Source organism: Mytilus californianus, unplaced genomic scaffold (assembly GCF_021869535.1).
Source record: "Mytilus californianus isolate M0D057914Y unplaced genomic scaffold, xbMytCali1.0.p SCAF_14, whole genome shotgun sequence".
Taxonomy (NCBI): domain Eukaryota; kingdom Metazoa; phylum Mollusca; class Bivalvia; order Mytilida; family Mytilidae; genus Mytilus; species Mytilus californianus.
The window spans coordinates 4,869,958-4,892,709 of NW_026262626.1; the positions used below are offsets into that span (position 1 = coordinate 4,869,958).

The following is a 22,752-nucleotide window of genomic DNA, read 5'->3' on the forward strand; positions in this document are numbered from 1 at the left end:
CCCTTTGTGGTATGGTACATTGCAGTACAATTTCAGAGAGATCCATACACTTGAACACAAGTTATTGTCTGGAAACTAGAAAAATGCTTATTTTTGGCCCCTTTTTGGCCCCCAATTCCTAAACGTTTCGGGCAATTACCCCCAAACTCAATTCCATCTTTCCCTTTGTGATATGGAACCTTGTAGTACAATTTCAGAAATATCCAAACACTTACACACAAGTTATTGTTATGAAACTAGAAAAATGCTTGTTTTTTGCCCCTTTTTTGGCCCCTAATTCCTAAAATTTTGAGGCAATTACCCCCAAAATCAATTACAGCCTTTCCTTTGTGATATGGAAGCATGTGGTACAATTTCAGAGAGATCCATACACTTACACACAAGTTATTGTCTGGAAGTTACAAAAATGCTTATTTTTGGCCCCTTTTTGGCCCCTAATTCCTTAACTTTTGGTACCATAACCCCCAAAATCAATCCCAACCTTCCTTTCGTGGTATTGAACCTTATGGTAAAATTTCATGGAGATCCATTCACTTAAACTAAAGTTAGAGTGCGAAAACCAATGTGTCTTCGGACGACGCCGGACGACGCCAGACGACGACGACGACGCCGGACGACGACGACGCCAACGTCATACCAATATACGACCAAAAAATTTTTAATTTTTGCGGTCGTATAAAAACTGCATTTTACCCTATGTACTATTTTTTAGTCATGTCGGCCATCTTGGTTCGCGGGCAGGGTCATCGGACACATTTTTTAAACTAGATACCCTAATGATGATTGTGGACAAGTTTGGTTAAATTTGTCTCAGTAGTTTCAGAGGAGAAGATTACAAAAATTTACGAAAAATTGTTAAAAATTGACTATAAAGGGCAATAACTCCTTAAGGGGTCAACTGACCATTTTGGTCAAGTTGACTTATTTGTAGATCTTACTTTGCTGAACATTATTGCTGTTTACAGTTTATCTCTATCTATAATAATATTCAAGATAATAACCAAAAACGGCAAAATTTCCTTAAAATTACCAATTTAGGGGCAGCAACCCAACAACGGGTTGTCCGATTCATCTGAAAATTTCAGGGCAGATAGATCTTGACCTGATAAACAATTTTACCCCTGTCAGATTTGCTCTAAATGCTTTGGTTACAGAGATATAAGCCAAAATCTACATTTTACCCCTATGTTCTATTTTTAGCCATGGCGGCCATCTTGGTTGGTTGGCCGGGTCATCGGACACATTTTTTAAACTAGATACCCCAATAATGATTGTGGCCAAGTTAGGTTTAATTTGGCCAATTAGTTTCAGAGGAGAAGATTTTTGTAAAAGTTAACGACGACGACGACGACGCCAAGTGATGAGAAAAGCTCACTTGGCCCTTTGGGCCAGGTGAGCTAAAAATGTCATCGTCACATCATTAGAAATGAAAAAAAATAAATGAACTTTTCTTTGAATTAGATGATTATTACAACTGTAGTTCCATAAACAAATTTAAATATATATTTTACGTTCATATATATAAAGGAGAAAGTTCACTAAGCGCTAGAATTGGCCATTAAGATTTTAATGTTTTTTAATCATGCAAAAAGTCTACAAATTTCACATAGAAATGGTTATAATATAATTACTATTGATACAAAATAATTTCTTTTTGGCAACTCACATTAACAATTATGACATGTTAACACCTTAACTGTGCATTATTTGTGTTGTAACATCAGTTTTTGGTCCATTTTTTCCATAATTTATAACAGTTTTTAGCAAAATTTTCTTTGACCGCAATCCGTGATCCAAAACGATTTTGTGTCTTGGGATTCAATATCAAATTTGGCACCTTTTGGTTAAGAACATTTTTTTATCATAGGTTGCAACCAAGGTTTTCCTAAAGCTTTCAGGACTCAAAAATGCGTAAAATCATCATATTTTGACAATTTCTACAAAATCTGCTGACTCTGGCTTAAAATGTACTATTATGAAGAAATTTATTTAGCGAGCATTAAGGCTTTTGGTATAGATCCATTTAAGAACCAAAATGTGGCCTTTTAGTATTTTATGATTAAGCTGAAATTCTATATTTGGCCATAAGTGAACTTTGTCCTTTTTTATTTGTATTATCAGTTATATGTACCTTGATTCAAGCATTACACTGCTTGTCTGAAATTCATTCTTCAATAATACTTCATATGCTGCTCTCAGTCCCACTCTTCTCCTCAGAAGACTAGCTTGCATAGAACTCTAAATTAATTATAAAACAATTTTCAATGATAATATTTCTTTATTTGTTGGCAACTGATTCATATTTTGTCTTTTATAATGTTTACTAGCAAAATTATAAGAACTATAATGCATGTTTATGTTTTCTGTTAAAATGTGTTGAATTGAGTTTTTTTTATCTAGATAAATTCTATTTTTTTGGGCTATCATTAAGATAACTTGGTAAAAGTATTGTTTTACTCTTTATTCTATGGTCCTCAGCACTTCAAAGCAGCACAACTGGTTAAGATTGATCAATTATCAAAAATAGCAACATAGCAGAAAGATATTTGGTTTTACAAATTATAATTGTTTCCTCTCTTTGAGGCTCATTAGGGATATTAACCAATTTTACTGTTAAGAGATTCCAAGTGGGGTTGAGGTTAAAGAAAATAGTTTGAAACTGCAACATGTTCATGTGACTGGCTAAAGTCAGAACAGTTTTTGTTAGATATTTATGTGTTTAGCATACTCTATCAAAAAGAGTATTTAATTTTTATTTATTACCTAATAAATAAATATCAAAACTCAACGTTATAATTTTAGATCCAAGGATATAGCTGATATACCCAGAGTATACACTACAAGATATGGACTAAAATCGTTCCGTTATAGTGCTGCACAATTATGGAATGAGCTGCCAAACCACATCAAACAGAAAACTTCTTTAATTCAATTTTTTCATTTTAATATAGACCTGGAATGGCAGCTCATGCCAATGTAATGCATGCAATTAGTGCTTTATGATCTGAGCTTAGCTTGGCTTTTTTGCTGCTTTTTATGTTAAATTAGTTTGCTTTGATTTTATAATTTATCTGCATGAACAGTATCATTTTATTTTGCTTATGTGCTTGACTGCTTGCTGTCTTATGTCTTATTATATGTACGTTTGTCTTGATATGTGTGTTTGTTTGCATGTCATTTTGTTTGTGTGTAATGTATTATAATGTCGATTTTAAAAGCTCACCAGAGCTTGTGTTATGTTGTTTGTAATGTATCGACAATAAATAAAACTTTGATTTGATTCGATTTTTTGATTGATTATGACATCAAATTTATCATAACTGTGTTCAAAGCTAACTTCATATAACTTTATAATCTGCTAAAATGGCACTTAAATTGTGCAGGAAAATATTTCAATTTTCTGGCAATGGAATGAAGACCTATAAACAATGTATATATACCTTAAAATATCCTCTGAATTGATTATATATCACAGCTAGGAACATATTCATAAAACAGTAGTTACCTGTTTCATAGAGAAAGTAAAAAATAAAATACATAATAAGTACAAACTATAATATATTTTGTACTTATTATAACAGCAATCAATCTTCTAGATTCTACTCATCGTTTAATTTATCAATCAATGAACCTGCTTTGTAGAGAAGCTGCTAGGATCCTGTTGTTTGTTTCCTATTGCAGTACCAAAGTTATATTTTTGTCAATCAAATTTCATGTCAATCACTTTACCTTCACAATAACATGCTCATTTAGGAAAAGGAAAATATTTTATTTTTGTGTTGGCTAATTTTTTTATCTTTACAGCAGCAGTTAAAAAACAAAATATAAGTTCAATATCTGAGAATTTTTAACTTTGTACTTGGAACAAAATTGTTAAAGGTCTCAGTTAGCTTTCTACACCCTCAATTTCTAAGCCTCATACAAAAAATCTGATATATATCTGACATTGACCTTTTAATATCCCTGCTTACCCTTACAGAGTACCTGGGTTCATTCAGGTTTTAGTGTGTTTCATGTTTCTCAATCTTTAGTTTTCTGAGTAGAGTTTTGTCAGTTTTCTTTTTGGTCATTGTGTTGTCTTTTTTTTATTCAACTAATGATTTTAAGTTGCCACCCCCTTGGTACGAGATCCTTGGTATCTTCTCACTCTTTTTTTTTAAAATTGACCATTAGTTATAATATTGGATACTTGTAAATCATAAATAGATGACATCTTTTATCAATAATCTTTTAACTATCTTCACTGATATTGCTATTACTTGCAGAATTAGCTACATTTTTTTTCATGACATTTGCAAGTAGAAAAATAAGACGAATATAAATAGTTGTGACTATTTAAAATTGGATCTTCCCTTATATAAATACATATTAAGGAACATTGGGAAATAGTGAAAATAAATTGCAGAGAAGTATTAAAAAAAAATAAGTTGGATTACATTATCTTTTAATTAAGAACTTACCAATAATCATAAAAACAATAAAATACACAGAGAAAAGTCTGTTATCTTGATAGGCAGGCATCATCACTGAAATAAAGAATAGCATTCATAGTAACTTTTGTTTACTCCTTAAATATTTCACTTACATATTTCAATTTTCATTATTTCTTATTCCAAAATAAATACACCAGGGGACTAAAACCCTCCTCTACCATTATAATTTTTATCAAAGAGCCTCCTTACTTCTAAAGTTTGAACATGTCAGGGTTACTGAGCATTTTAAAATTCAAAATCTTAAATATTGAGAGTGGATAACTATTGTAGTCAACAAGATAATAAACAGCTGCGCCATGAGCGCATGATACGCCCGTCTTTGTGTGTGAATTTTTATGCAATAAGCATAAATAGTTTCTGACATACGGCGTGACATGCGAAAACCCCCTTTTTTTTTCTTAAAAAAACTCAATATCTCTAAAATAAAATTTTGAATCAAAACCAAAAAGTATACAGATCTTTAGATTAATATAACTAAGAAGTGTGTAAAATTTTAAGCAATAATCATAAATCGTTTTTGAGATACGGCGCGACATGTGAAAAACCCCTCCCCCTTTTTTTACAAAATACTCAATAACTCAAAAATAAAATTTTGAATCATCACCAAAAAGTATACAGATCTTAAGGTTAATATAACTAAGAAGTGTGTAAAGTTTTAAGCAATAATCATAAACTGTTTTTGAGATACGGCGCAACATGTGAAAAACCCCTCCCCCTTTTTTTAACAAAATACTCAATATCTCTCAAATAAAATATTGAATCATCACCAAAAAGTATACAGATCTTAAGATTAATATAACTAAGAAGTGTGTAAAGTTTTAAGCAATAATCATAAATTGTTTTTGAGATACGGCGCGACATGTGAAAAAAAACACACACCTGTTTTAGTTACTAAGTCCCGTAACTCAAAAAGTTTTAATCTTATTTTCACCCAAAAGTATACAGATCGTTTGACCATCATAAGAAACAACTATGTTAAGTTTCATGAAATTTGGATAAGTCATTCTCAAGTTACGGTGCGACATGTTTACGCCTGACAGACAGACGGACGGACAGACAGACGGACGGACGCCTGACATTTGTATACCATAATACGTCCCGTCAAAAATTTGACGGGCATATAAAAATGGTAAAATCTGTTTCTCTAATGATTAAATAGAAAATGCTTAGTGCAATGTTCTGAACGGATATGGCAGGAAATTACACAAGAGAAATTTAATCAACATGTGGTTTATATTTAAGAAATATCTATAAGTAATTTTAATTTGATGTCATAGACATTGGTTTTATGACATGTGATCAAGATAGATTATGCACAGGAAAAATGTTTTACAACAAAACATTTTGTATCTATACCAAATCCTGCTATCTGGACCATGTGTTACTTGTTGTTGTTAACCTTAGTTTATACATCTATTTTCTTGGAGGAATCTTGTGTTTAAGTTGATGCGATCTGTTCAATTGTTCAATACTTCAAAAAGTTTATGTTATTCTTTTTAAGTACATGTAATATATGATGTATAAAAATGTGTACATCCTTGTCATTTGGTCTTTGGTGGATAGATGTCTTATTGGCAATCATAACACATCTTCTCATTTTTATATTAAAGAAAATATTATATTTTTGAATATCAGCAGCAATCGTCTTTATTCAATTATAATAATTTATTCCATATAACCATACCATCAGGATTGTTTGCAGTAGTAAGTAGCACCAACAGGCTCATGAAGGATTCCAGCAATGTCTTGAAATACTCATCTCCTTCTTCAGTCTGTTTGAAAATAAAATGATATGTGTCTTGAGCAACAGCTGTTGCTATCTTAGATACCTTCCTTAAGTAGTGAGCACATTTTGACATTGATTTTAAATGTATGTGCTGTTTTTGATTTCCTTGTTCAAGAAAGTGGTCATCCTGTTATTATCTGTTGTGTGTAGGTTTTTTTATTGTGTTTTAGTTGTAAGAGATAGGATCTAGATAGGTAATTATTTTTATTTCCTTGTTAAAGTTAGTTGTCATCCTGTTGTTGGCTGCACTGTGCAGGTTTTTATTAATATGTGTCTTAGTTATTTAATATATGGTTCAGATAGGCAAATCGGGTGGTTTGTGTGCACATAAAACTGTTTTAATCCCTCCAAATGTTACAAATCAGAATATCTTGACCATGTGTAATTAGTTGTTTTTGTTTTCGTTTGTAATTCTTTTTTGTGTGAAGTCAGGTGTTAGTGTGGTTGGTTGTACTGTGTGGTATGTATGGCAACCCATTGATGGCCTTGGGCTGTTTTCTGCTCTTTGATCAGGTTGTTGTCTCTTTGACACATTCCCCATTTCCATTCTCAATTTTAATGACTTTTATCTGTTTTCATGTATTATGTAGTGAAATCATTCACATAATAAAAATAGTTGATAATATAAATTTGTTTTTTACTGGTACATAAAGAACACCGTCAGAAGAGGTACTAGTTATAGTAATCATTAAGTTACCAGTTACTTACCACGTTACTATCAGTAGAAGAATTACTACTTGAATTACCATTGATAAAATGTTCTGTCTGGTTGTGCATTGGAATAAATGACTGTAGGAGAAAAAATTAATTAAAAATTTGGCATTACTTTTTACAAAATTTTAAATTCATATTCATATGTTTTTTCTAACATCTTTTCTAAGAGTTTGGAACACTGTAATTCTTATGTAAATGGAATGTCCTTTTGGTCATGTTAGTTGATTACTCGGTTTGATTGCCTAATGTTAATATGTTTTTCGGTAACACATCATTTTTCAAAATGCTTCATTAAGTAACTGATGTAGGGAAACAGTTTTAACTTCTGGTCAAGACAACAGCTGCCAACGTAAAGACGAGACAATGAATTTTCATTTCAATCTTAAGGATGTAGGGTGATTTTATCGTCGAGTCATACTTGAATCAAAAGCAGTGAGTAATTATCAGACTCAAAAGTTTTACATTTTTAAGATGCAGAAATTTTTACTTTCTAATTTAGAATATTTATTGATACTCAACATTTGTAGGTTTTTAAAATGATTTTGAGGACATTTAATAAAAATATTTACCTGAGGTTTGGGGAATAACAGCATTCCCAGCAATGTAAAAATGTAGAGATGTATAAATAAAAGCAATAAAATTCTGAAAAGAAAAGGTAAAGAAAGCTTTAAATAATAATTATAATAATGATAATACATGATACATGTCCTAATAATAACATAAAATAACATATTCAGATTTTCAACTAATAGATTCGTGTGAAATGATATATGAAGGCTGTTCCACATGGTGGGATGGTTGGACTTTTTTAGACCCCAACCACAAATAATATAAAATTTTCCTTTTACTTATAATTTTTACAAAATTCTAAAGAAAATGCAACCATCCACCACTTATTAATTTAAGTGCCTTCCATTCCCTCATATGTTTAAATCTGAAACATCACTAAACAACAGGCCTTTAATAATTCAATTGCAATTGACTGAAATATCTACATACAATTATTATATTTAATGAAATTGGTGAATCAGTGCATTAATATTAACATTTATATCTACTGGTAAAGCCTTCTGTAGTATCTTACTGTGACTTGACTGTCAGCGTTTTACTCTAAACTATTGCAAAATTGCTGATATGGAAAGCAACCTTCTGACTTTTAATTGCTATCTCATATATTTTTTCTAATAACTTTGGATATTTCCATGTGTAAATTTACTGTAAATTCAGAACTTTTGCGATGTTTTTTTTTAATGTTAAAATTGCTACTTGATAGGTTTCACAAAAATAATAATTTTCAATAATTGTATGCAGCATTTCCTGAAATCGCAATAATCAATATTCACATTTTTGTTCATTGTTCAACAGTCACATTAAAAATTGCATACAAAATTCTGAGTTCCCAATACTTCTTGCTTTCTTTTTTCACTATAGATATGAATAAGAATCTGTAAAGTAACGTCTTACGTTATAACTTCTGGTAGTGTTTTCTGTACACATTTTACAGTTTTCTTCATTAGTTGAGAATTACTAAGGATAAAAACTGGCCTGAGTATTCTTCTGTATCTGACAACCTGAAATATCATCAACATATGTCATTATCTCCAATTCTAGTATAACACAATAATTATGGAAATTTGGTATGATTTCCCATATATACTGAGTAAATAATGTAAAGCAACAAATATTTGAATAAAAAAATCTTTAATTTTAAAATTTCAGATGTTTAAATCTTTATATGATTTTTGATGAGAAAACTTGCACCTAGTGGTTTTTTCTTTGTTACAATAATTTATTTATTGTCATGTTTAGAAGAATAGTTTATTTTTGAAATATAAAATATAAAACTAAAAATATTTTTTGCTAAACTTTTACTCAGTAACCCGTCTATACAGATTTGTCAGAAGCATTTACTTCCTATAAAATACTAAAAATTAATCCATGTGGGTATGCAGTCTTCATCCAAATAATGGAACACCAGTGACATTAAGTAGGTTACTTTATGAAAATATGAAGGATGTAAGAAAAATGCATACAAAATAAAGTTAAAGTAAAACTGTAATTTCCAGTATACTGTAAACACATGGCCCTTCTACTTAACTATGTTTTGTCCTTGTGTTCATTGTCAACTTTTGCAGTCTGTTTGCATTGCAAACAATAAGGGACATTAAAATAATTTACTTCTTGGTTTCCCAATTAACACACAAACTGTAAATCAACATTAATACTCTAAGAGTTATTGTTTTTATCTATTTACTTTAAAAACATAATGGACCAATGGATGGCCATGTGGTACTCATTTTCATAAAAACATATATTTATAATTTATATTTTGACAGAAGCATAATTTGAAAGGTAAAAGATATAGTTCCTGGACAAAATATAAATGGTCAGAGACTTGAAATTCTAACTAAGAGATCAAAAGTACCGAAATATATATATTTACGTCAAAAGGTCAAGTGACAACAACCTATATTAAAGACCCAAAATTTTATTAACCTTATAAAACAGTCCATTTTGGTTTAATTTTTGTCACCAAAACAAGTTGTTTACTTTAATAGAATAACACTATTTTTGACATTGACATGACATCAATTTAAAAATGCAAGCTATTGCATCACTAAATATTTGGTATACCCAAAACAAGATAGTAATTGATTTTGATAGCACTGCAGAATCATTGAAAACTGTGTGTTTTCTTACTTACTAGGTCAACTTGAAAATGAAACTACATATATTACTAGTACTGTTAAAAGGACACAAGGATTCCAACCTCAGAACAAATCATACCTATCCTCATAATTATTGCAGCCAGTAGGTTTTGGGCTCCATTCTGGTAGATATTTGTCAGGCCCCATATACTATAAAGTGACCCTCCTATTGAAAACAAGAGAGTTAATAAGTTACCTCTTTACAAGAAAATCCAATAGTTATAAACCAGTCTATCAAAGATAAAATTAGTATAATGCTGGAAGCCCATAACCATTTCTTCTTTATAAACTCTGATCTGCCTATCAATTTATACTGAAATATAAAGAACAACATTGTTTTAATGGCAGGTATCCAAAACCATTTCTAATCATGCTAATACCAAAGTGAACATTGAAAATTGTGTTTTCCTTCCACCTTACGAATCTCTTATCAATAAATGCAAAAAAAAGAACAAAGTGTTCACAAAATAAATTTAAAATTAATATTATAAACATAAAATTTCGTTCTGATTCTAGGCTGGTTATTTTCATAGAAGTCTAAGATGTGCTGGATGAAGCTTTTTCCACAAAAATATAAACAAAATTCTGAATTTCTGTCTATAATTTTGGGAAATTTGTATAGGCAAAATTTGTTATCTTATCAATTTTTGTGGAATATAGAACACATGTAAAACATCTTCTTTTTTCTAAATCATATCATTATGGGAAAGTTTTTATCCTTCTTTCAAAAGTTTTAAGAAGGTTTTTTTTCACTTCAAAGCAATTTATCTACCAAAGCTTTGAAAAGATCTCTAATTATTAGCTGAAAGATGCATGTATTGTCTGGAAACAATCTTTTCCAAAAATCTTAATTTACTTATAGACACGGTGACCTTGACATACTGATATATATTAAATTTTTCTTTCCAAGCAGCATTTTCAAGCTATTAGGTGAAAGTTGAACATGTGGTTCAAAAGATGTTGAAGGACACAAAAGTTTTGGCCAAAATCAGTTTATAACTTGCGGCCTTGACCTTGACCTCAAAACCAACAGGAGTCTTCTTCATTTCATCCCATAAGTCATTATTATCAAACCAAGTTTGATATCAGTTTATAGACATATGGTTCCCACATGTTCTCTTTGTCAATCTAGCTTTGGCACTGTTGTGACTTTTGAATCATGTGACAGGATATGCATGCAAAGCAAGACATGCTTAATTCATCCATGCACCTTGACTTGCTCTGTTTGATGCTAAATTTATTCAGTATTTTTTTCTGCCATGTGTGTCAATGTGTTTTATACTTAGATTTACTTGTTTACCTACCTTCAAAATAAGATCAGCTGCTATAAGTAAAAAACATATCATTTCTATTCCTTCTGTTATCCCACATGGCACTGCTATTCTGTTTCCTCTGTTCCGTATGTCAGATGTCCATGTCAATGAAGAGGGGTATTCAAAGAATGCCAAAATATGTAGAACAAATATAACAAAATAGAAACTCCTGAAAAATGCATAAACAATACCAAATACTATAATTACCTCTTGTTCTTTTCTCTTGGCAACTTATTAAACACGAAAATACAAAAATATATTTTAGCCTTCAGAAAAGTTAAATTTTATTGAAAGTTTAACTCTTTTAAAAAGTTCCATAAATCCAGAGTATCGTATTTAAAAATTAATGTAATATTTTTCTTACTGCTGACATTAAATTTCTATGATTAAATTAATGGTTTCAAAATCAAGAATATATGAGCCTCCACAGAATAATTATCTGTCTCAATGATATTTATTCTATTTACAAGATGTTTCTGTAAGAGATCTTTGGTTAACTTTTTTCATATTTTCTTAGTAGTAAAAAGTTTGTCCACTTAAACCTTGCTCTGTGGTGTTAGTTCTTGCTCATCATTGAAGGTATGGTGTTTGCTAATTTTTTTAATAACATAATCATATTTCCTCATTTTTCTCCCAGAAAATGTGTTTTTTCCTAAAAATAATTCTTCATGAGAATTTCCAGTGGACCATTTTTTCCCCTTTATCAATTCTTTTCAATTCTCTTTAAAATCAAAGTGCTTGTGAGCACTGAAGGGCAAAGATTGCATTCATTTTGCAGTGGAATAAAAAAAACACCATTGCAATATATTAAGCTTTGGAAGGCACACACAATTGTAGTTGTTTCAACTGCAATTATGTATGAAGGATGAAGTCCAATTTTAAATATTACTTTAACAATGACATCATTGATATTTTTAGAACAGTTACTAGATTCATGTACCATGCACAATTCATGTAATTTTCTTGACAAGTATGGTATAACAAATACACACCATTTTGTAACTTCAGTATTTGAGTATACATGTATATATCATTGATCAACTTTTTGAAATTTTCATATTTAGGATGTAGATTGTTTTCACTATGTTTTGTGTTTATAAAAAGTAGTCATAAAATCTGGAAAATTGATAACTATCGAGCCAGCCACATAAGAGTTTTGATTGTATATATGAATGCAATCTTTACCCAAAAAAGTGCATGCAGTAAATATGCTGATTTTTACAGTTTGTTCTCATGTTGTGCTGTTACACCACAGTCCAAGGGTAGAGGGATGGTTGAGCGCTCACAAACATGTTAAACCTGGGCACATTCTTTATGTGCCTGTCCAAAGTCAGGAGTCTGTTATTTCATGGTTGCCCTTAGTTCATGTCTGTTAATTTGTTTTTTGTTAATTGTATTGCTACATGTGCAATAAAAAAAGGCTGTAATAAGTTTTCCTGTTTGAATTATTTCACATTTTTCATGTCAGGGCCTTTTCTAGCTGACTCTAGGGTACCGGTTTTTCTCATTATTGAAGGTTGTAGGGTGACCTATAATTGCTTATATCGACATCATTTGAACTCTGGTTATTTTTATAACATAAATACTATACCTACACTCTGACAGGTTTTGAATGGTACCATCTATACCATAATAAAGTCTTTTTGTCCAGTTTATGACTTATGTCTCTGTACTGAAAAAGCAAATTTTATAAATATCATAAGTTTTCTCCTGGATATATACAAATGAACTTTTTAAATGGTAAATAAAAATTGTATAATATTATTTTGAAATATTTTCTTAAGTAATAGTATTGCAAGGATCATCATGATTAGCCCTCAAGGATGGGGATCATGTAAGTTAAAATAATAATCATATTAAGTCACATTTTTAATGCTTTGGAGATATGTTGCAAACCTCGCTCGCCTTTAGCATGTCCTTAATTGCAAAAAAAAAACCTCATCCCGGCCTCGTTAACATTAGTACTGATATTAATATATACAGGAGTTAGCAGTTGTTAGTAATATTCATTGAATATAATATACTGGAATAAAAATCATGAAGGACATACAAAGTTACTAACAAATAAGATGGTCCAACATAAATGTCTAATATAAAAAACATACAGATTTTCAAAAATGTAATGTTTATGTAGTTTTAGTTATAAAACATAAAGTATGATGTTTGAAAATCTCTTCAGTTTTTTGTGTTTTTAGGGATGTAAAAATACCCTGCTACGTCCGATCTGTGATTTTGTTAGATGCTTTTCTGCTTTGTATTGATCTGATGACTCAAGCCCTTTTCAACTGATTTTATAGTTTGTTCTTGTGTTATTGTTACACCACTGTCCCAGGTTAGTGGGAGAGTTGGCACCTTCAAACATATTTAACCCATTCTATATGTTCCTGTCTTAAGTCAGGAGCCTGTAGTTCAGTGGTTGTCCTGTCTTAAGTCAGGAGCCTGTAGTTCATGTAGTTCAGTGGTTGTCATTGGTTTATGTCTGTCATATTTGTTTTTCGTAAATTGTTTTGCTATGAAATAGGCCATTAGTTTTCTAAATTGAATTGTTACATATTTCTCATGTCAGGACCTTTTATAGGCCACTCTGTTTAACTTATAAATTACCTTGGCAGCATCTTCTATAAATACAACAGCACACAGCAAATCTATATCATTATCTGTAAAATATAAATGTAAATGTAAAGGGTTACTGAAAAAGAAAATATATTATAATAATAATAACAAATGCAATGTGTCTACATGTATGAATAAAACCATATGTTAGGTATACATTAGTGAGACAGCTACCCAACAATACAAAACAGCCAAAAGTATCTATATAAATATAAGTTGACATGTTATTATTGCCAACGAGACAACTATCCACAAGAGTCAAACTGACAAAGATGAGAGTAACTATGCTTTGTAGTACCACTCCTTATTGATTTGTATTCAACCTTACCCAACAATGTCTTACCAAAAATTCTGAATAACAAAAAGAGGTTTCATCTTGTTGAAGGGTTTTTCAAGTCCATAGTACCGTGTATACAGACCTAAATAGACATGATAGACAGTTCTAAAAGTGAGCATATTAAAACAATTATAGAGATCAAAGATATAATGGTAATCATGGTACATTTGTAATAACTAATCAGCAATGTAAATAACAATCAACAGTTATTGCACATGCGATCAATTGTTTATAAATGAATGCAAATAGCTTTAAGACTTATTGCTATTTATTTGTTTACCTTTACTGGACATCACAAAGGTTCCTTAAATTTCCACATTATAATACAAAATATCTGACTCTACAAAGGAAAAGTGATTGTTGTATGACCTTACACATGCAAATTCTGGAGTTTGAAAAAAATGTGGCACTCTAGTTAGCCAAACTATAGTTATCTCGTACCATTGCAAACTTGTACCAATGTCAACTTGTACCATTCAAAGCAAACTCGTACCACAGTAAATTCGTACCATTGCAAACTTGTATTAACTTATTTAAATGCATTCAAATGGTGTTAAATGATGAGTAAATATTCAAATTTCACTAAATAACTCATACATGTCATAAGTCTGTAAACATGGTAAAGAGTATATACCCCTAATTCAAAATCACAATGACCAATTTGTAGCGGATTGTTCCTTGCCTAATTGGATGAAGAAAACTGTAGCAGATTGACTTTGTTGTCTCCCTTGAACAGTTCTATTATTTAACTTTTACTGACATGACTGATAATTGTTTGATTTAATGTTTAATTATTACAAAGTAGTTAAATTAAATAGATTTTGGTATTTATAAATTGTTTCTTAAGGAAATTTATTTATTTAGAGAATTTATTTATTTTGTTTTGTTTTGAAAAGTTTAAAATTGTTGAGAACCAAAATTAGAAAGTTTGAAATTTATGTACAAAAAATATATAATCTTTACAGTCTGACAGTTGTTCCATTCCGAGGTATTTGGAATAGATATAAGAAGATGTGGTATGAGTGCCAATGAGACAACTCTCCATCCAAGTCAAAATTTATAAAAATAAACCATTATAGGTCAAAGTACGGTCTTCAACACGGAGCCTTGGCTCACACCAACCAGTAAGCTATAAAGGGCCCCAAAAATTACTAGTGTAAAACCAGTCAAATGGGAAAACCAACGGAAGTCTACTTTACTACATTTGGCATTTATGGTCAATCAGTCACAGGCTAGCATGAGCTGTGTAACGGTTTTAGTGTTGTATCTAATTGTATCTTGACTAGTAGGCATACATGTAATAACATATAACATTCGTAAATTGTATATTTTTTCAATCTAAAATTCAGGAAATTCCATTAATATTTTATAAAGATTTGCAAAAACATTCATGTGACATTGCATATATTTGGTATATTTTTAATAGTACGAGTTTGCAGTGGTATGAGTTCGCAATGGTACAATTTGGCAGTGGTACGAGTTTACATTGGTACAAGTTGACGTGGTACAGGTTTGCAATGTTTCGAGTTGACTTGCTTCCAGTTACCGGTATCCAACATTTGGACAGATACTTAAAAAAATCTATGTATTTATCATCCCCCCCTTAATCCGCCTCTGTGTCAACAGTTCAAGTGTCAGGATATACTTAATCTTCTGGAGCACCTGATCTCACTCCATGGTTTTTGGCAGGGTTTGTGTTGCTCTGACAGTCTTTAGTTTTCTATATTGTGTTTTGTAAACTGTTTGTCTTTTGGTCGTTCATCATTTTTTGCCATTGCATTGTTTTCACCTCTCTTTCACAGATTCTCAGGTCAAGTGTCAAGATTACCAAAGAGCAATCTATACTTAGCAGATGTAAATATGTGCATACAACCCAGGATTTGTATGCTAAAAACCATTAATATTCATGCATTTTTAATTAAATACTAGGGACAACAGATTCTTGTGAGAGGGTTGTATCACTGAATAAGGGAGCTACCATTTGATTTTTATGGTGGGGGGTAGGATGAAAATTTTGTCCTGCATTTTTTTCTAGTTGTAATCTCTGTCCTGCCTTTTTATTTTTCACTCTATTCAGTCCTGCCTTTTTTTTTAAAGTTTATCCTGACTTTTTTTTTACCTAAATTGTCATCCTGACTTTTTTTTTTTTTGCAAGTGTCTCATCCTGCCTTTTTCTTTTTACTCAAAACTCCTGTCCTGCCTATATTTTCAAATTTCATCCTAGCCCCCCCCCCCCCCCCCCAAATCAAAATCAAATGGTAGCTCCCTAAATGGATATACAGTCAGGGGACTTATTGAAATAAGTGATTTTTAAATCGCTTATTTAAGAACCAAATTGGAAGTTTTGTCTCAAATTGTGATTTTGTAGTTTTACCAAAATTTTAAACACATAGGTTTAGTAAAATTGAAAAAATGAACTTTTTGCTTCTTTTAAGCAGCAAGGTTTATGCCTTTGATGCAATCATTTAGCTGCAAATTCTATTTTAGTTGAAAAAATGCTATAAAAATGGCTTTACATAATGAACTGATCCTTTCTTAACAGATTTTTGCCAGCAGTGGGAGTATATTTCCTGTAAAATTCAAGGTTTCATCTTATAGATTATGTAATAAAATTCTACTGTTCGCGATCAAAATTTCACTGTTCGGGGTTGTTGAAATTAGTGGGGGTTATTAAAATAATGATACTAAAAGAAGTGATTTTTATGTCATTATCCTAGATTTAGTACAAGGTCATCACCTGACATGACCCGGTCATCTTATCAACACAGATGTTGGTTCTGATAATTTTAGCAACATAATTAGTCCCTGGATCATTAGCCCCACCGGACGTAATTACGACTGGACACAATTACAAACGATTTCAAATGTTTGTCCTCTGAAATCATATTCATTTATGAAAATTAATAAATGTTTCTATGTATAAAAACCCTATTAAAATTCCCTTGTTTTCATGATAATACAATTCATGTGCACTTGGTGAATGTTGATGACGATGACAAAATCATTCTGAAAATATTAAATGGACGACACTCTCGCCTGGAAATTATATTAAAATAAACATTAAGGTAAGTGCATCTTGCCTTCTTTTGTTAATATATAGAAGGAAAAATATCTCCTGATTCTGTTCGTATGCGTGATGCCTTTTATCTTGCCCAAATAACCCCAAAATTGACATTTTTTTCGACTCTTGTGAACCTATTTATTGTCAAAAGAAAATACGGTAACTTTATTGAAAAGTCCAGAGAACTCCAAATGAAATGTTGACCTATATAAAAAAAATCATAGATGAATGATAGGTTCACCAACAAAATGGAGAAACTTGAATTTAGTGCTCCTTAAATGGAGGAACTTACATAAAAACAAAACAATTCCGAAATCTTTCCTTTACACATACGAGACATTTCGTCTGCAACCACTGCTGAAGTATTTGAAGTAAAATACAAACTTGCACATCTTATTTTCCTCTGGAAATGTGTTTGAGATTAGATTTATGTATGTTTTATCAATCTAGACTGTTGTCATTGTTTTCTTCTACAAGATATATTAATATAGCGCTGTTCGGAATTGCGTCCATATTTGGCTCACTTGACCCGTAAAACCAGGTCAAGCAAATCTTACAAGTATATATCCTAACGTGAATAGAAAATTATGTGGGATATGATGCAAAATGGAAAGCCTCCATACATCTTAAATTATATGGAATAAACAATTCCAGAAAAGTAGTCTACATAAAAAAATATTAATCACAGTTCAAAAATTGTTCGTAATTGTGTCCAGTGAGGCTAGTATTCTATATTTAAAGCTACAATAAAATTAAATCACTTAGTCTAGTGATTAATTTGTACTACTTAAATAGGTGATTATGAAGAAAGACAACTCTTACTTCCAACCTTTATGGACATAGTGTTACTTGAATCAGTGATTTAGAAAATCACTCATTTAAGTAAGTCCCCTGACTGATATACGCCACTACTTTGCACACAGAAGACCAGAATTTATTTGTTGGATAACAGGATAATAGAATGACAGTTTTATTTACCTTCGTTTGTGCTAGTCTCTTGAATTAAACCTGCAGTAGTTTGTTCGGGAACGACACTTTCGTTTTTATAAAAGCCTTCCTTGGAGGAATTGTCAGCCATGATCAGTTACAAATCATTTTGTGTAGAATAAAAAATAAAAATAAATTGCCGGAAACACCCAAAACAACTCTAAACAATTTCTATTGGCTGGTGACGGCTGTGTACGAGTCCCGGAAAATAATAAAATTGGGAGAAATAAAGAATCCAATAACATTTTGATCAAAAGAATATCTTCATGTGCTTCTTGTTATTTAATTTTGTAAATTCACTATCCATATTTAGCATCAAATATATAACTGTACGTTATAAATTCGGCAATTTAATTCGGGTTCATTCCCTAAATGATTTAGATTTTAGAATTGTTGTTTCCGTTTTGGCTTTCGCCATTTCTTATTCACAAAAACAAATTGGAAAAGAAAACATATGGAGACACGTTTGTATCATGCCTGCATGTCGAAGAATTTTATCAAGGATACAGTCCGCGTCCTATCAAAATAGTGGACATAAGAATAGTAACGGAGGGTAATAAATAAAACCACTATAGCTAAAATGTTCACTCCTATCAAAATTTTTTTTGTTTTTTTGTTAATTGTTTTGATGTTAGTTTGTAATTCTAATCGAGGAATCCGGTACCACGATTTCCAGAGAACTCCCAAGAACCGAATATTGACATGAGAACCGATATATGTTGCCCGAAAACTTTATTATATGTTGTGACATACTTCTTTTAGTTTTATAGATACTAGAAGATGCCAGCAAAATCGCGGTACAATTGGGCAAGTGTTGATACAAAGAGTGTCAACAGTGCCTGTGTTTACACATAAAAAGGGGGGAGGGGTTCCGGACATCGTGTGCCTGTGTTTACACATAAAAAGGGGGGAGGATCACTTCGACACGTTCAACTCCCATTTTGTTTTTGGACAGTTCTACACCTGAGTAAAATGGGTGGATGTCGTTTTATTTAGCAAAATGATGCACTTACAATACAGTACAGGATCCTTATAGGCCTAACTACTATTTTCTATCCTTTATTCTTATTAAATTCAATTGGATTTCGCGGGCAGTACGTCGACTGAGCATGTGCGAAAGCATATAAGACATGGATCGATAACAGTCTCTGAATTTGGATATTTTCTCAAAAATTGGTGTTTTCTGTGGAAAAAAGATTGTTTCAAAGACAAATTTAGGAAGTACAAAACACTACATTAATACGTCATATCACAAATATTTCCGACTTTGTATGGTTTCAGAGGAGTTGCGGCTCAATGAAATCGGTCTCTTCCTTTAGCATGTTTAGTAGTATAGATTAAAGTATATAATTTTGAGATATAAGTCATTATTACTCAATAAAATTACAATTTCACTTCAGGAATTCGATTTGGTTTGAGTCATAACATGATGTTTTTGTTGTTTTCTGTGTTTAAGGTTTGCTGTCTAATTTGCCATGACTAATTTGTCTGGAGCTCAGGAATTTTATTTTAGACGTAATGTGCTGTCTCTTCAATGAAAAACTGGGAACAAAACAATTTTTCCCGACCTCTGTGCTTACCCTGGAATTTATGCTCTGATGCGGCTCTAGAATATTTTGACATACTGAAAAGAAATAGTGCTGAACGTTGAGGAAGAGAAATATAGCTACATGTAGGTCTGATCTGTTTGGCGTCAACAACAAAATCATACTCTGATAGGCCAATATTTTTAAAATGTCTATAGTTCATATTGTTAGAAAATACGTTGATATTGTCTTAGCTGGTTGATATGATTTATATTAATGAAAACATAGATTCAGAATTTTCACCGTTTTTAACTTTTAATTTTTACTTGCCAATCGGACAAGTACAGTGCAGCTATAACTTGCTCGATTATGACTTTCACTTGTCCCGGCAATCGGACAGCTGTTATTGTTGACCCCTGATGTTCATGTTTTTGAAAAATCAGTCCAATGATTTTGAGGAAGCTCAATTAGTCAATAAGCCAAATAAGTCTTTTCATATTAAAACAACAGGACATACTATGGACTAGTCAAAATTTACTGGGACTCATCAGATTTGGCTGGGACTCACCTTTTCAAAAAGTGATGAGTCCTAGGAATCACCATAAACATATCCTAGTGAAAACCTAGAATGTGGTTAACTGTCACATGGTGAAAAAAAAAGGGTCGGTAGGTCAGATTTTTTTTTTTTTACCCATTTACCTCAGACAAGTAAAGAACAGATTTAGGTGTTAATAGTTCATTTTGGGATGTTACATATTTGGGCATTTGATTGCTAAAATTGTTTTCCATTAATCCACCTAGCTGATGAAGCACCAAGAAAAGGAAGTGACTTTGACACAAATATTCCACATTTAATGGTTTCTTGCTTTCTTACTGACTCAACTCCTTTAAACAGGAAAACTGTATCAGGTCAAAGAGAACTGCACAAACATGCTAAATTGTTTACAATGAGCTGTTGGGCCAATATACTTGCAAAACAGTTACACTGGGACTCTATAATAACAAGATCTTTATTTATGTAAATATTAACTTTGTAGATGATTTCTCCTTTCATTTCAGTTAGCTGCGGAACCATAGCATTTAGGTCCTTCTGATATTTTTTGACAATTTGCTGACCAAAGAGGTCTGCAAACTCAAAAAGATATATAATAAGGACCATGAGAGTTACGGTTCCGCGGCTTCATTTTGGTATGACTCTTTAATTTGACAAAGAAATGATTCAATTTCGGTCCCCAGTCGCAAGTATTTCAGAAATCTATTGTACAATCGATTGCTTAGCTGTTTATTGCCCAGTATTTACCCCCATTGATTCCAGATATACCTCTATTGATTTTGATGTAAAATGTGCAAAGTCATTTATTAAATTCTTCTTTCTGTCATATTATTTTTATTTAAGAATAATAAATTTGAAAAAGTATGTTGTTGAAAAACCCATCACATTTTGCATTTAAAGATAGATTTTGCTGGTTTTTAATTTGTCATATATATAATGTATGTTGTCTTTTTCCTGTTTTACATTTTGTGAAGTTTATTTAAGGAATAACACAAATAAAAAACTCGTAATATATTTGAATGTTTTTGTAAATAAATTTAATTATTATTATTTATTCATAAATATATATACATGTATCTAAAAACTCTTCCATATTTATTTTTTTTAACGAAGAAAGACACATGCATTAATATTTATAATTGGAAATATGTTAAAAAACTATCTCAATTTCCAAAATTTGACACATTTGTATCACTAATATATTAAATAGTGAATAAGATAAAAATGAAACAAAAGAATTTATTATGATTAAGGCTTAAGTATCAGCATACACATATTTGTGTATCATGTGCCAATGAAAGCATGCTGGCTTCCTTATCATGCAAACAGATGTTGTTGGACCTGATCTACCACAGCGCCACCTGTAATTAAGTGGGGATAATCTTCACCAATGTCTCTCATTAACTGCTGCTTCATTTAGCAATATAAGGATACGAATTGAACAGCAATTGGTTTCTACAGTAATTAACAGATTGGTGACTTTGTCTTTAAAGTTTGATATTTTTTTTGTTTTGTTGTTATGAACATGACGAATATAATTTGTACTTGCAATGGTAGAAATGTTATTTCCATGGCACAAACATTAAATTCAACTTGAAATATTCATAACTTCCATTTGAAGAGCCATTGCATTTTAGCCTCTTGAGTAATAATCCCTTTTGGGATTCGAATCTGGAGAGATTATCTTCTTTTGCTGCCCACAGAATCCCATTCATGTATCAAGCCCTTTTAATTTTTATTCAGGTAAGAATGTAAACAAGATCTATTTGCCTTTCAGAATCCGTTAAAATTTTGAAAACAGTCTACCTTAACAACTGGTACTTTTTCGATCCATTTTGTTACCAGTTTTAAATTAAATGCACCAATTTTCCTCTCTTTTCAGACATGCCTCACACTATGTTATATCTTCATATGAAGTTAATTCATTCATATGAGAGATCAAAATGTCTTTAAATTAGGTTTCCTGCCTTATCAATAACTGTTGGAAAAGCTTTTTCTGGCTAATCTTTACCTGTTGGAAAAGCTTTCCTAACTTTAATAGTATAAAGCATAACAGGACATCAATTTGTGTTTACAATGTAACAGGAAGACAAGTGATACATTTTAACCATGAAGAAAGTTGAAACTGCAAAACTGTTAATTTTGTTTTAAAAGCTAAGTATTTAAACATCAGGAAGATTTATTCTTATCCCTATTTTATTAAGTGGTAAGGATAAGAATTTAAAATTTTGTATAACCGGTAGCCCAAATTCGATATGATTTTACATTGCAAAAAATAAGAATTTTTTATTTTTAGTGAAAATTTTGAGAAGCCCATTTGTTTAGATCAATAGTACATTTGGTAAGTGACTTTTCCTGAGACTGAGTAAGCTGCTAGATTGATCTCTCGGAAATTCTATATCTTCCTATTTCTCATATCATAAATAAACACTTGGATATTAAGAGATATGTTAACCATTTTGGTGACTGTTCGCAACCTGTTGAGCTAGCATATTTTAATCTTCCTTTCAGAAAAATTGAAGAAAACATGGTGATCTGTTAATTTTTATATCTATTCACCTTTATGATTAATAACATGACTATTTGTAATAGTTTTTACTACACTTTCAAGAAAAATGAGTGCACAGAAGTTAGCAAGATGTTTCCTCAAGCAAGAAGTAA

The 22,752-nt window shown here is 31.2% G+C and overlaps 2 protein-coding genes across 3 annotated transcripts in view; one reads left to right on the forward strand and one right to left on the reverse strand.

The window, feature by feature from the left end:
* Window positions 1-18,156, reverse strand: part of LOC127724872 (two pore channel protein 2-like) — a 40,289-nt gene extending 22,133 nt beyond the window's left edge. Inside the window, exons 1-12 of the mRNA XM_052231877.1 lie at window positions 18,004-18,156; window positions 13,619-13,671; window positions 12,610-12,686; window positions 11,006-11,183; window positions 9,898-10,014; window positions 8,458-8,564; window positions 7,563-7,635; window positions 6,988-7,068; window positions 6,178-6,265; window positions 4,461-4,526; window positions 3,441-3,505; window positions 2,132-2,238 (exon numbers count right to left, since the gene is read on the reverse strand). Coding sequence (XP_052087837.1) covers window positions 2,132-2,238; window positions 3,441-3,505; window positions 4,461-4,526; window positions 6,178-6,265; window positions 6,988-7,068; window positions 7,563-7,635; window positions 8,458-8,564; window positions 9,898-10,014; window positions 11,006-11,183; window positions 12,610-12,686; window positions 13,619-13,671; window positions 18,004-18,103 — 1,112 coding nt within the window. The 5' untranslated portion in view covers window positions 18,104-18,156. The remainder of the gene's footprint in view (window positions 1-2,131; window positions 2,239-3,440; window positions 3,506-4,460; window positions 4,527-6,177; window positions 6,266-6,987; window positions 7,069-7,562; window positions 7,636-8,457; window positions 8,565-9,897; window positions 10,015-11,005; window positions 11,184-12,609; window positions 12,687-13,618; window positions 13,672-18,003) is intronic.
* A 263-nt stretch (window positions 18,157-18,419) lies between these two features.
* Window positions 18,420-22,752, forward strand: part of LOC127724059 (transmembrane protein 39A-like) — a 29,682-nt gene continuing 25,349 nt past the window's right edge. For both annotated transcript variants that reach the window (XM_052230842.1, XM_052230843.1), the window contains exon 1: window positions 18,420-18,565. In XM_052230842.1, the coding sequence (XP_052086802.1) occupies window positions 18,486-18,565 (80 nt within the window). In that variant the 5' untranslated portion in view covers window positions 18,420-18,485. The remainder of the gene's footprint in view (window positions 18,566-22,752) is intronic.